The following is a 12,844-nucleotide window of genomic DNA, read 5'->3' on the forward strand; positions in this document are numbered from 1 at the left end:
TTGACCAAATTCATATTCCAACCCAATAAAAAAAATATAATTTTAGTTAAATCAAGTTTGTTCTTTTTTTTTTAAATTCAACCCAAACCAATTTGATCACATTTGAGTTGTTTGGGTCAAGTCAATGGGTTTAAAATTTTTAATTTAATTTAAATTTCAAAATATTTCTAAAAAAGTAAAATAGAAACAAACAATCATACATGGTGTAATCAAGTGATTAAATACAAGTGATTGAATACAAATAGTTGTTATCTCAAATTAAGGTTGAATTATTGATAATACTCAAATTTGATCCTTAATAAAAATAATTATTAGTTAAACTTTACTTATCTCCTAACCAAATTCTAATTAATTAAAATATTTTTCTTATGATAAACCTGAGAGTTAAAGACAAAAGAAAATAAAATACATAATGTAGAAATTCAGCTCCACATTCTATTACATCCTCCCAACCCATCTTTTAATATTATTATATCTTTAACCTCGAACTTGCCTTATTAGGCTATATTGGATAACAGTTAAAAAAATATTTTTGTAAATTTAAATAAACAAAATAAAAAAGAGAAAACATATACCTTGAAAATAAAAATATTTTTAAAATTTCCTATCTTAAATCAAAACACCAACTTAATAGTTCAGGCCTTCAGGGACGTCGAATTCTAAAAGTTATTGCTTTCAAATTCAACTAAGGAGGCGCTGCAATTGAAAAGAAAAAAAAAAATCCATATAGCACTTTTTAGTCTCTATATGTCAATTAATGTGCCATTATGATTCCTCCAAATTGATTTTATTTATTAAAAGAAATAGTTTAATTTCCTCTGCAATTAAAAAGACATTACTTTTAGTCTCTACGTGTAGTTGTCACAATTTATTAATTATTAACATAAATAGTTTAATTTTCATATAGAAAGTATAATTTTGTTAAACTATTAATCAATAAAATTCACTTTAAATGTGAATTTTGAAATAAATATTATTTTTTCTATATGTTTTATATAATAATTATTTGTTTTTATATAATTAAAATTCACAATAAATAAATATTTTGAATGTATAAATTATATTATAATTAAATAAATATTAAACAAATATATTTGAATATATAAAATATAATTTATATTTACAGTGAATATTTTAAATTGATATAAATTATTTTTAACTATTAAATTTTTTTCAAAAAATATAAAAAAAATTTTACATCTAAAGATAAAAGAAAAATAATTTGAATGATTGAAAGGTAACTTTTTTATTCGTTACACAAATAGTACGGAGCATATATCTTAAAAAAATAAGATAAAATATTGAGAATATCTAGTTGAATGAGTAGATTGTGTATATAATTTATAGTCTAAAAGTAGACTAGGATTCTAGAAGTAAATTCTCTTTGAAAGTTAAAAAATTTGATGACTATATACGTCTGTAAAATCAACAAAATTCATCTTGGATCTATTTCATCTATTCTATGATCAGAATAGTGAGAGAGATCTATTAAATCATTTATATTTTTTCCCTCAAAGTTAAAATTGAAATTTGAAATATGATTACACTTTATTTTAAGAGTTTAATGTGTATATTATTATCCACTCATAAATTATTAGTTAAATTAATTTAAAATAATTCTTTTAAAAGAAATTAAATCTTCTTAGTACTGGGATTGTTGAATGTGCTTTGGAAACGTTCGTTCTCCAAAAGACTTGGAGGGTATGCTCGACCTGAATTTGCTGGATCAAACCAATTCAATAATAAAAAAAATAAAAATACATGGTAACCTTAACAGTATTAGTTTGGAATAATCCCATTATCCACTTCTACCAACAAAAATAAAATAAAATAAATCAACCCTAATGGTATTATAGCGCATCATTATTATAACTTTTATAATGTATATATGTCGAAATGCCTAAACGCTAGTCCTATGAATGGGTCAAATCCAAAAACACTGTTATGTTTTATAATTTCAACTAAGATTCAAGATTGTATTATTAGCTTTGATGACCATTTCCCTTTTAAACTTTTTGTTTAATTTATTTTTGTCTCATTATTGTTTGCAATCGTTATATATTCCACAATTTTTATCACATATCATATAATGTTATTCTAAAAAAAATCCAAAAATACGTAAAACAATAAAACTTAAATATAAATGTTTAACAACGACTCATGCAGTAGTACAACTGTACAAGTAATATATATGTGTGTTTAACACATGTCTAACACGTGTGTGGACATGGCTCTCAATAAAAAGTACTGGTTGGTTTCTCACCAACCCATTATTTTCTTCATGCAGTGTTTAATATCTCATGTACAACTTAATGGCATTGACTTGGTATTTTTGTCATATTCATTTAGTGATATAATATTATCATATTATCAAACTCAAATTTTGTCCGGATATTTAAAAACTTTTAAAATATAAAATGAAAAAAGATAATTTTTTTTGAAGAAGAATGAGGTTAATAATATTTTTCTTTTTTAAGAAAAAGTCTTATTTTTTAGAGAATATAAGAAGATGAAGTTATATTTTAAATCATATTTATTTCAATGATGCGTTTGTTATGTTGTTAGAAAGTGAAGAGGAAGATTAATAACTCGTATTTTTTACTTTTAAAATAATTTTTTTTATCTTGATGAAAAATAGCTCAAAAGTAAGTTATTTAATCGGAAAAAATGAATCTCTTAATCTCACCTAAAAAGTCTCACGTTGAGTAACGTACTCTATTACATTATTTTCTTCTCCCATATAAAAAGAAAACCAACAAATATTAGTGAAGGCCTATCACTTAGTTTATTTATTTATATTCTCTCTCCTTTTTTCTATTGGAAGTTCAGGTTAGAAATGTACAAATTTTTTTTAGATAATTATATTATTAACGTGAAATATTTACTAATTTGATAATAATTATATTTTGAAAATAAAATTGATTTATTCTTTTTAATGAGATATTCTCTTTTAATCATATTTTATTTATTTACAAGTTCAAACTTAAAATCTTATTTAAGATATATAAATCACTATAAATTGTTTTACGATTGAGTTATTCAAACGTTATCAGCTTGAGACAAGTTTATTTATGTTTTTTTATTTATTGTCGTTATGTTTATTTAAATCCTATTATTTAATTATTATTGTAATTTTTAATTACAAAAAAATACGAAAAAGAAATAATTGAAGCGTGATAGCTTATTAATCCTATATTTTAATTTGAGACATTTGAGTTATGATAATGTCATGATTCCAAAGTTCTTTTAAATTATTATTATTATTATTTTCTTAAAAATACAAATAAATGGTTAATTGAGGAACATCTTATTTATCGTATTTTAATTTGAAACATATGAGTTGCGATGTGATAATTATGAATAATTTTTTTAAAAAATGTCATTGCTATTATGAGATCATCATTATTTTCTTAAAAGAAAAAATTTTAAACATTGGTAGTGTAAAAAAAACACTATCAACTAATAAAAATATTTGTTAGTATATAAATTTTAAGATAATAATTATAAGAATAAACAAACATATTATGCATAATGATTTGTGATTAGATGATGGTGTGTTACATTATCAATTAATGCATTGATTATTTTTTCTTCTTACAAAATATATAAATAGTATGGGACTAATTAAAGTGTTAGGCCATGTTAAACCTATATTTTAATGATACTAAGTCAGAATTATGATAACATAATGATGTCGAATACAATAAAAATTATTTTTTATTCAATTTGGTATCATTGTACCAAAGGGTACAAAGAGAGGAAATCAATCAGTTGAGTTAAAATTATTTTTTAAAAATTAATTCATTTGAATAAAAATTGAATAAAATAATTTTTAATTTATTTCAAAAGATCAAAATAAATATTTTTAAACTGATCATAGTTTTACATAATTAATTAGAGTTACTTATTTTATGATGAACATTAATTTTACATAATTAATTAGAGTTACTTATTTTATGATGAACATTATAGAGTGCTAATATATTTTCTATGCATAATCAACTATTGAATTCAAATTTGATTTCCAAGACTATTTTCTTCTTGAAAAGAGCTTTTCTAATATTTTTCCTTTAAGAGTAAAATATTAATGATTCATAAACCACAAAAGAGGAGCGCACATGTACTATGTTGGAGAACATGGATGATGAAAAATTGAAAATATGTTTAACATTAGAGAGAGACCAAGTAAGCAAAAAAGGAACACCACAACAAAATATTGAATTAGAAGTAAATAAGTAGATTTAAAATAAGAAGGCCATTTAAGTAATTTGATTTTGAAATAGGAAAAGGGGAGTGTACTTAAAAAAAAGTGAATATATAGCATTTGTCAAAAATATTTTACTATAGGATCTTTTTATTAATATATGTAGCTTTTGTCAACTACCCTTTTTCTTTATAAAACATAATAACAAATATTTTTTTATGAACCTAAAACATGATTTTTAATTATTTTACTTTGTGCCGGTCCTAGCCATTTGGATAATTTATAAATTAATATTCTCCTATCACAAACTGCTAAAATCATAAATAAAGATATTTTAAAGACCAAACTATAAAGACTCACACAAGAACCAAAATAAACCTTACATCTGAATTTAATAATGTATAGCACACACTTGAGGTCCGAACAACTTTAAAACAAATCTATGCAGCTTCATTTGGTTGTCTTTCAATTCCAAAATTACTTCTTGAAAGTGGTAGATAGTCATGAGTAGCAAATGGCCACTTATATATAGATTTAACTTACAATATTATTTTTATCAGATCATTAGCTTAATTATATTGTACAAATTTTGCAATTTTTTAATCTTAAAGCTGTGGCCATCAACTATGATTTCAATCATACAAGAATGGTACGGATTATATGGGATGAATTATATTATTATATATCTAATAAAGAATTGTGGTTCGACTGTACGAGTTACGTGGTGCTCCCGTGGCTATCAGTCACAATTTAATATAAATTGTAATTTTCACTCATGACTTCGTAGATTATAACACAATATTTTTTTATTACTAAATCGTATTTTTGACCTAATAATATAATAAAAGCAATATTAAGTAATTACACACATATATCGGTAAGGTCGGATACACTTGGTAAATTACTAAATTCTTTAAGCACGTTAATTAGCTAATTAGAACTTAATTTCTGGTAATGTATATAAAAAAAGGTTTAATTTGTTGGAAGAAATTATATACACTTCAGTGATTTTCAGTCTCAAAAGAGAATTCATTTTTCAGTTAAGAAGATGTTCTTAATACATACCATAAAAATACTAAACTTATTTATAAGGCCTAGCTTGGTCGACCACGTGGTTTGCATTGGTTTGGGTCATATGGTTACCTAGAAACTATATACACTTAAAAAATAAGTCTCCAAATGTTGAGATGTGTTAAATTCAATAAATTATGTATATCTTGGTTGTAATTAATAGTTAACGAACCAATGCATTTGTTTTATTTTATTTTATCTTTTTGGAACCAATGTATGTTTAAAAGCTGTGAAGAAATTAGTGACTTTTTATATCGGTTGGAATACCCTTATACCGTTTATCATTACATTCTAATTTTCTGATTGAAAAAGAAAAGAAAAGGAATAATGTTTTATTTCAATTTTATCATTTTTTATAAGCATTCCAATATATTTTTAAAAAATACAATTATTTATAAAAAAAACTATTAACATATATAGATGTTTTAAATTATAAATATTTGACGTTTTTATGACTTCAATAGTTAAAAAAAAATAAAACACTTTATTGATAAAAACCAAACCAATTAAGTTACACCGCAAGGGTATAAGATGGAATTTTGATGATGACGTGGATCATTATGCTATATGTATATAAGAAACGGTAAAATTTTTGAAGTCGGGGTTGAATGTTACTAGAATTTGACAATTATACGGCAACATAAAAAATAAAATAAAAGAAGTCAGCATATACTTTTTTTTCTGCAAGTATAATCATGACCATATTTTATTTTTTTTCACATTTCAATGATTCCAAGCAGAACTAGAATGATAATTATTTCACTTCAATATCTTTTGTACTCGTCATTTGGTACCTTTTTACCTTCATTCTTTTAAGCTCTCTCTTTCCTAATTAAAAGGGTTTCTTCGAACAATATTTTTCTTTATTAATTTCAATAATATTCTAGTGCTTGTTTAAAGAGAAAAACTCATATCCATGTGTAATGGTATAAACTCTGATATTCTTACCTCTTTTCTCTTATTCACACTCATTATTCTTAATTTTAATCGCTCGTTTTATTTCCTAGCTCATGACTTCCCTTACACTCTTTTCGATCTGCTTTATCTTTCTCCGATCCAATGGGGTATATATATATATCTCAAATAGCTGGTGTCAAAAATATATATATTTTTACGATACCATTAGGATTTAAGAGATATTTAAATGTTTGGGAAAATCATTTTTGGCATTCACTTGGAGTATATATATATATATATATATATATAAAGAGAGAGAGAGAGAGAGAGAGAGAGAGAGAGAGATAGGAATGAAAAAAGAAGAAGTAATAGATATATGTAATGAGTGACAAAATTAAAAAAATTGAAATTAAAGAAATGTATAAAAGAAAAGAGTATGACAATATCATAGTTGATTAATAATTGCAGTAAAAGCTTCAGCTTAAGCCTTTAGGGTACAGATCCAAGAATAATTTCTTCCCTCTAGCTAGTAAACTTGTTCGCCTGAAAGTCTTTTGACATGAAACATGTGAGTAAGTAGGTTTTCAGATTGAGACCAGCATTTAGACGAGGCACTTCTGGATCAAACAACAAAGCAAGTTATTAGCTGTAGTCCTTAAATAATTATACTTTACTCACATGTAATTGATAGGATTATTTTACGAAAAGCACACAAAATTAATCTAAGAGGGCATAGATCCTTCAAACAAAGCAATTCCCTTCGTGGAAACGTCAGTGCCACATACGACTGAACTTTGGAAAGATCAAGGTTCATTTTACCTTCAGATATCATATCATCAATAACTGATTTGGTAATGTCTGGGAACTCTGTGGAACTTGAGTGATGATCGAATAAAGGATCATAGATAGCATGCATCAAAATATATATAAATTTATCGCAAACAAAATTGCTTAATTACAACTTTACAAGCCTCTTGATTCTTTCCAAGATTAAAAAAAGGAAAATAAAAGTTACATCCAGATGACAAAGGAGGTGTGACTATTCTTGGAACCATGTGTATAGGGAGGCAAATCTAGTGCAGGATGCCCTTGCAAAATATGGACTAATTTCTATGGAAGGGGAGGGTAGAATTTTTTACGTTTGTCCTATCTGATTTTAGCTGATGTAGCTGTTTGTCCTATCCTTCATGGAGTTTAATAATATTTTTTTCTTGGGGCTTTAGCCCTTTTCTTCAACAAAAAACTAGTACATGGCTAGTAATGATTTTTAAACATTTCAATTTTTTAAATGTATAGTGCTATTCAGTACGAATTTTTGTTTCACGGAAGATAGGAATTGATACGTGGATGTGATTATCCTTCTTTTAAAATATTAAAAATGAAAAGTTAAAAAATATATCAAGTGGGTTTTATACAAAAAAAAAAAAAACACGCACACACATTTGTATGGTTTTTACGAAACCAAATTCTTATTAAACAGTATTATCCGTTTTAAACATTTTTATCAACATTTCTCATTTGTTTATTTATATGAGTTTATTTTTATCACATCATATATTATTTATTTTCCTTCTCTCACTAAAGGAGCATTTGTTTCAAGGTGTAAATTATATTTTTAAGAATCACATCTCCAAGAATGTTATGTTTAGAATTGCTATTCTCATGTTTAGTTGACATTTACTAATCTCAGAAAAAAAATAATTAATTAAAAATAAAAATAAAAAGTTTAAAGTAGGAATAAATAGTTATTATAGAAAATAATTTTTATTTTCTCGACAATAATAAAAAAAAACTCACCCTTCTCCTTGAAAATAAGAAACAAGATAATTATGAGTAATTGATATTCCGGTTCGAAATCAACAATTACATGGAATGCTTTTTTCTAAAACTTGTACTATCAAACATGGAATGTGATATTTTGAAACTTTTTTAGTATCTTTCTTGAAACAAACATTAACTAGGTATTTGAATTTGGGTATCTAAAAATCATTTTTATACACGGCAGAACTTTAAGCAGTTGTAGAATTATGACTTCAAACGTCTCAAAGCCAATTCCTCTAACGAAGTATGATCTTAGTTTATTTCTTGTTTAACCTACGGGAATTAATTGATGCCCTACCGGTGGTTATCTTCATATGCGCTGATTAAACAACATAGGAAAGATTTTAAGTTCACACATCCCGTTCTCCGTGCTCATGTGATCTGAAAAAAATGAGTGAACTGCAGAGAGCTGAATTATCCAAAATTCAGTGTTAAATATATATATGGAAGCTGCATATATATTATTTACTATATATACGTTGCAAGTTATAAACATGGATTTGAAAGCTCCGTCAATTTACAAGGGTTTACATACATACATATATAGACCTCAGCAGTCTGCACTCTTCATTTTACAGTTTCTAGCTAGCTAATTCCTTTTTACTTCTAAAACTATATATTAATCTAGTTATCTACTTTCATTACTTACTAGCTAGTTACTACCTACAACAACAAAAAAAACCAAGCCAAAAAGCAGTTCATCGCTCCAAGAACACAGTATGTCCCTTGAGACTGAATTCAGCAAATCATGGTAGTTGTATGCAGTTAACACTCCGGCCAAAATTTTCATGCTTTGCGAGTTGAAGAGCAACTCTCTTGCTTTCTCCAACAAAGAGTTCACTCCATCTTCATCCCTTTCGCGCTTCATTAGCACTTCATCTTTATTGGGACGCCTAAGAAGGCCAATATAGCTATCCAAGTCATGAACACAAGATGGGTTTTGCACGTTGAAGAAATCAAGCAGTAGTTCAACCCCCACGTGAGCATAACACGAGCAACTCCAAGGAAACTCGTACCTCCCTCCCAACAAAACCCTAAAATTCTCGTTGAACACAACACCGGGTAGTTTCGTGATGGGGTCATTAACATTCGCTATTCTTAGTACTTTCACTCCCAACTCCTCACACCGGTGCTTGAATTCGGAGTTACCAACTCTTGGTCCCCCAAAGGAGAACACAGTAACTGGCACCTCGTGAGTGCCACTTTTTTTGTTCAATCCAAGCTCGGCTATGTCATAGGAAAGCAAGATGGCCAAAGCACTCCCCATGCTGTGACCAGCCAAGGATATGCTAAGGTTCTCTTTCTCCCCTTTGTACTTGTTCATCAACCTCGACACCTCAGAGAGAAGCTGTTCCCTGCAACTCTCGAGTCCAAACTTGTTGGAAGCTGAGCTCTCATCTGAGGTGTAAAGAGAGAGAAACCCTGACTCCACCTTCACTTCAGGTCGTGGATTATAGGGATCAAGCATGGCCGGTGTCAATGAACTCATCAAGTTCGAAATCCATTCTTGATTGGTAACTGTTCCGCGGAAAGTTACCAATATGTCTCTCCTGCCAAGTCTCTTGACAGCTTCATCTGAGGACACAGCCACGTAACCAATCCACCGAGCAGAAGATGAAGAAGAGTTGTTATAAGTCATGTTGGGGAGGTTTATGTCAGGTGTGGCATAGATGTACTTTGTGATGTTGTAGCCAGAGTTTGACATTCCCACCTCACTCAACATGCTCTTCTTCCCATACTTGCAGTTCAAGTATCGTTTGGAGTTTGGGTTGAGATCAAAGGCCTTGTATGAGGCCGTTACGAACTCGCCATAGCGAATGATCTCTTGGCGGAGAAGAGGGTGCAAAGGCTCCAAAAGGTTTTCCCAGTTGTTGCACCCTTGAACCTCTCTCCAGAAATTGGAAAGAGTAGAAGTGTGTGTGGGCTTTGTAGTTGTTTTGGAAACATTATGAATAGACTCGGAGGAGGTGATTCCTAGTACGGAACCCGAAGCAACAATTGAGTGGCTAAGGGGAGACAAGTCATGGTTTTTTCTCATGGGAAGTGAAATCTGCCCAAAGGGGTGAGACTTTATTGGGTGAAAGGTTTGCGAGAATGTGATGTGATCATTGTTGGTTCTGCTGATGCTGGGTAGGTGTGTGACAGAAGCCATAGACTCACCAGTACGTGAGGGAGGCAAATTAAGGAGACGAAGAAGAATTATAAGAAGTGTGTGTGTGTGAGAGAGAGAACTTCGTGGATCAACGGAGAGACATACAGTGTAGTTTTATATAAGTGGAGAAGGGAATTGTGTGTGATAGGAGACCAAAAAGGCATGTTAGGCGAGGATTTGACCGAGAACTTCAAAATTCGTATTTTCCATGGTGTTTGTTTTCTTTATGAGGTCGGTTAGACATTATGTCACGAGTTGGTTCTGTTTTTTTTTCTTCTTTTATTTTCTGTTGTTACGGCTGGGTGAGTGGAGTGAAAATTAAGAGAGAGATTACTTTAATTAATACTAACACGATCATGTGGACACTGTATTTTTTTTTTAAAATTTCCCTTGATTGAGTTTGACTTCAACTCTATATGCCAAACAAACAGTTTTCATTCCTTTACCACGAGTGAACAAAAATATATTGAAAATTATTTCTCTAGTAATTCAATGAAACCGATATCAGCTGGAACCTTATTCATGTTTCATACTTTTCTCTGACTTTCTTCTAAACGAACTATTTTTCTGTATATTTAAGGATACATTGAGGGTTAAATATATATATGTATGTATGGTATATAAAAGATAAAAAATTTCCATGTTTGAAAATTGTGACTTTTGAGAATTATAAATTTCTGAAATCATAATTTTTAAGAATAATGATTAAAATATGTTTGATTAGTTATAATCTTGAGAACAAAGCTTTTTACGTTTACTTATAATCATAATTTCTTTCTTTTTTATATTTTTCTTTTATCTTGTTAAGTTTCAATTATATTTGTAGTGTCAACAAATCATTAATTTTGTTAATTTTCTCTGAAGGTCAAGATCTTGTTATTTGATTTTACATGCAATTTTAAGGACCGGTAGTTACAGATTTAGAGAAATCATATGTTGAACAAAATGTTTGGTACGCCTATATCTCTTTCCTGTCAGGTATACGAAAGTCATTCATAAATATTGATTCCAACAAATTTCATCTTTAGTGTGTGTCAATGTTTAGTTTTAGGCTGCATGGCGTTCCTGTTAGATCTCATGATGTTTGATATTCCTATGCCTAATAATTCTAAACCAAACATTAATTACACCTTATTTATTAGGGGGAAAAGGAAAAAATAAATATAAAAAAATGTGTTTAAGCGTTATTAGAGGTTTATTTCTTAATAATTGTAGTAACTTGATACATACTATCAATTATTAGGCATAGAATATATGTATCCGGAGTATATATCTTTTTCCTACATTTGTTTCGTCAAATGAGCTAAAAGCTATAAGAGTAGCGGTTGGAAAATTCCCGGTCAGCTTGAGATTAATTTGCTACTACCAAATTAAGAGTGTCTAGCTTGCAGTTTTAACTTGTATTAGTTAGCCGGGGATTTAGTTTTATTTAATTAGAGCGAAGGATGTGCGTTGGGATTTTATTTTATTTTATTTTTCTTATGTGTATAATAGAGAGTCTTCTTTCTAAACAACTGATGTAGTGTGTGTACTTAGGAATAAAATTGCCTGAACCATTTGTTGAGGACTTGTGACCTAACTTGCATTAAGTCAAGGTTACATTAAGCTTATTCATCAAATATGTTTGATCAGTTTTCTTTTAGAGCTTTATTTAATTAGAGGAAAGTTAGATTTTGAGTTATTCAAAAAGTTTTTAACTTTAATGGACTGATATATATATATATATATATATATATATATATATATATATATATATATCATGAACTATTTAAAAGTTTAATCATATCCTTAATTTACATATAAATTTAAACCGTTTAAACTTATCTAGAGATAATTTTTTTTAACTTATTTAAAAACAGTACTACAAATAAATCTTTAAATAAACTTTAAAGTTATCTCAGTGATTAAAAAATTTAAAATTTAAAAGGCTTAGAAAACAGAGTGACATAATTAAGGTAAATTAGTCAAATTCACCAGTATAATTGACTGTAATATAAGTAAATTATGACATGAGACAACTTTACGTACTAGAATGATATTTTTTATATGCTCCATATATAGGTATTGCTTAACCAAAGGTTGAAAATCGATCAATTTCTTTCCAACATACAAATCACACGATCAAGAGTCAAATTTTGATCATCATGCATGATAAAGAACTTCAATTATTTATAATTTCTATTGAACTTTAATTTGGTGGTTATTATATGAGATTTAAACTTCTTATATTTAAGTTTATATTTAAAAAAAAACAAATCCGGCAGGTTGCATTAATTTGTAAGCTAAAAAATTAGTCTCATAATTATAAAAATCTGTTAAAGGAAAAATATAATTTTATTAAATTAAGGCATAATTAATTAAGTTTCCTCCGCTAACCCAAAAGTAAATGTTGAATAATATTTGCACAAAAACAGTGCATAAAAGTACATGCAGCAGCCCATATATATTCTTGACATGTTGAACATGGGGATAGGGTGTGAAATATTTTTAAAAGATAGACCACTTCTCATTTTAACTGTACCAACTATTCACGATTAAGGTGAGTTGTATCATGCACTTATATGTTATCTCTGGGCAATTAAGGAGTGGGGGCGATTGCAAATTGTATAAAAGTACATGGCACGCGATGAATAATTAGGATTTAAAAGAAATTAAAAAGCTTAGATAGAAACAGCGCCGACAATTTATTTGGGTACCCC

At 28.2% G+C, this 12,844-nt stretch overlaps 1 protein-coding gene across 1 annotated transcript; it reads right to left on the reverse strand.

Annotated features, from left to right (window-relative positions):
* Positions 1-8,645: 8,645 nt before the first annotated feature.
* LOC114397456 (galactolipase DONGLE, chloroplastic-like) lies at positions 8,646-10,184 on the reverse strand. The gene has a single exon (XM_028359489.1). It carries the CDS (start codon positions 10,143-10,145, stop codon positions 8,646-8,648), a length of 1,500 nt encoding a protein of 499 aa, XP_028215290.1. The 5' UTR covers positions 10,146-10,184.
* Positions 10,185-12,844: the final 2,660 nt, after the last annotated feature.

This window comes from Glycine soja, chromosome 18, assembly GCF_004193775.1.
Source record: "Glycine soja cultivar W05 chromosome 18, ASM419377v2, whole genome shotgun sequence".
Classification (NCBI taxonomy): Eukaryota; Viridiplantae; Streptophyta; class Magnoliopsida; order Fabales; family Fabaceae; genus Glycine; species Glycine soja.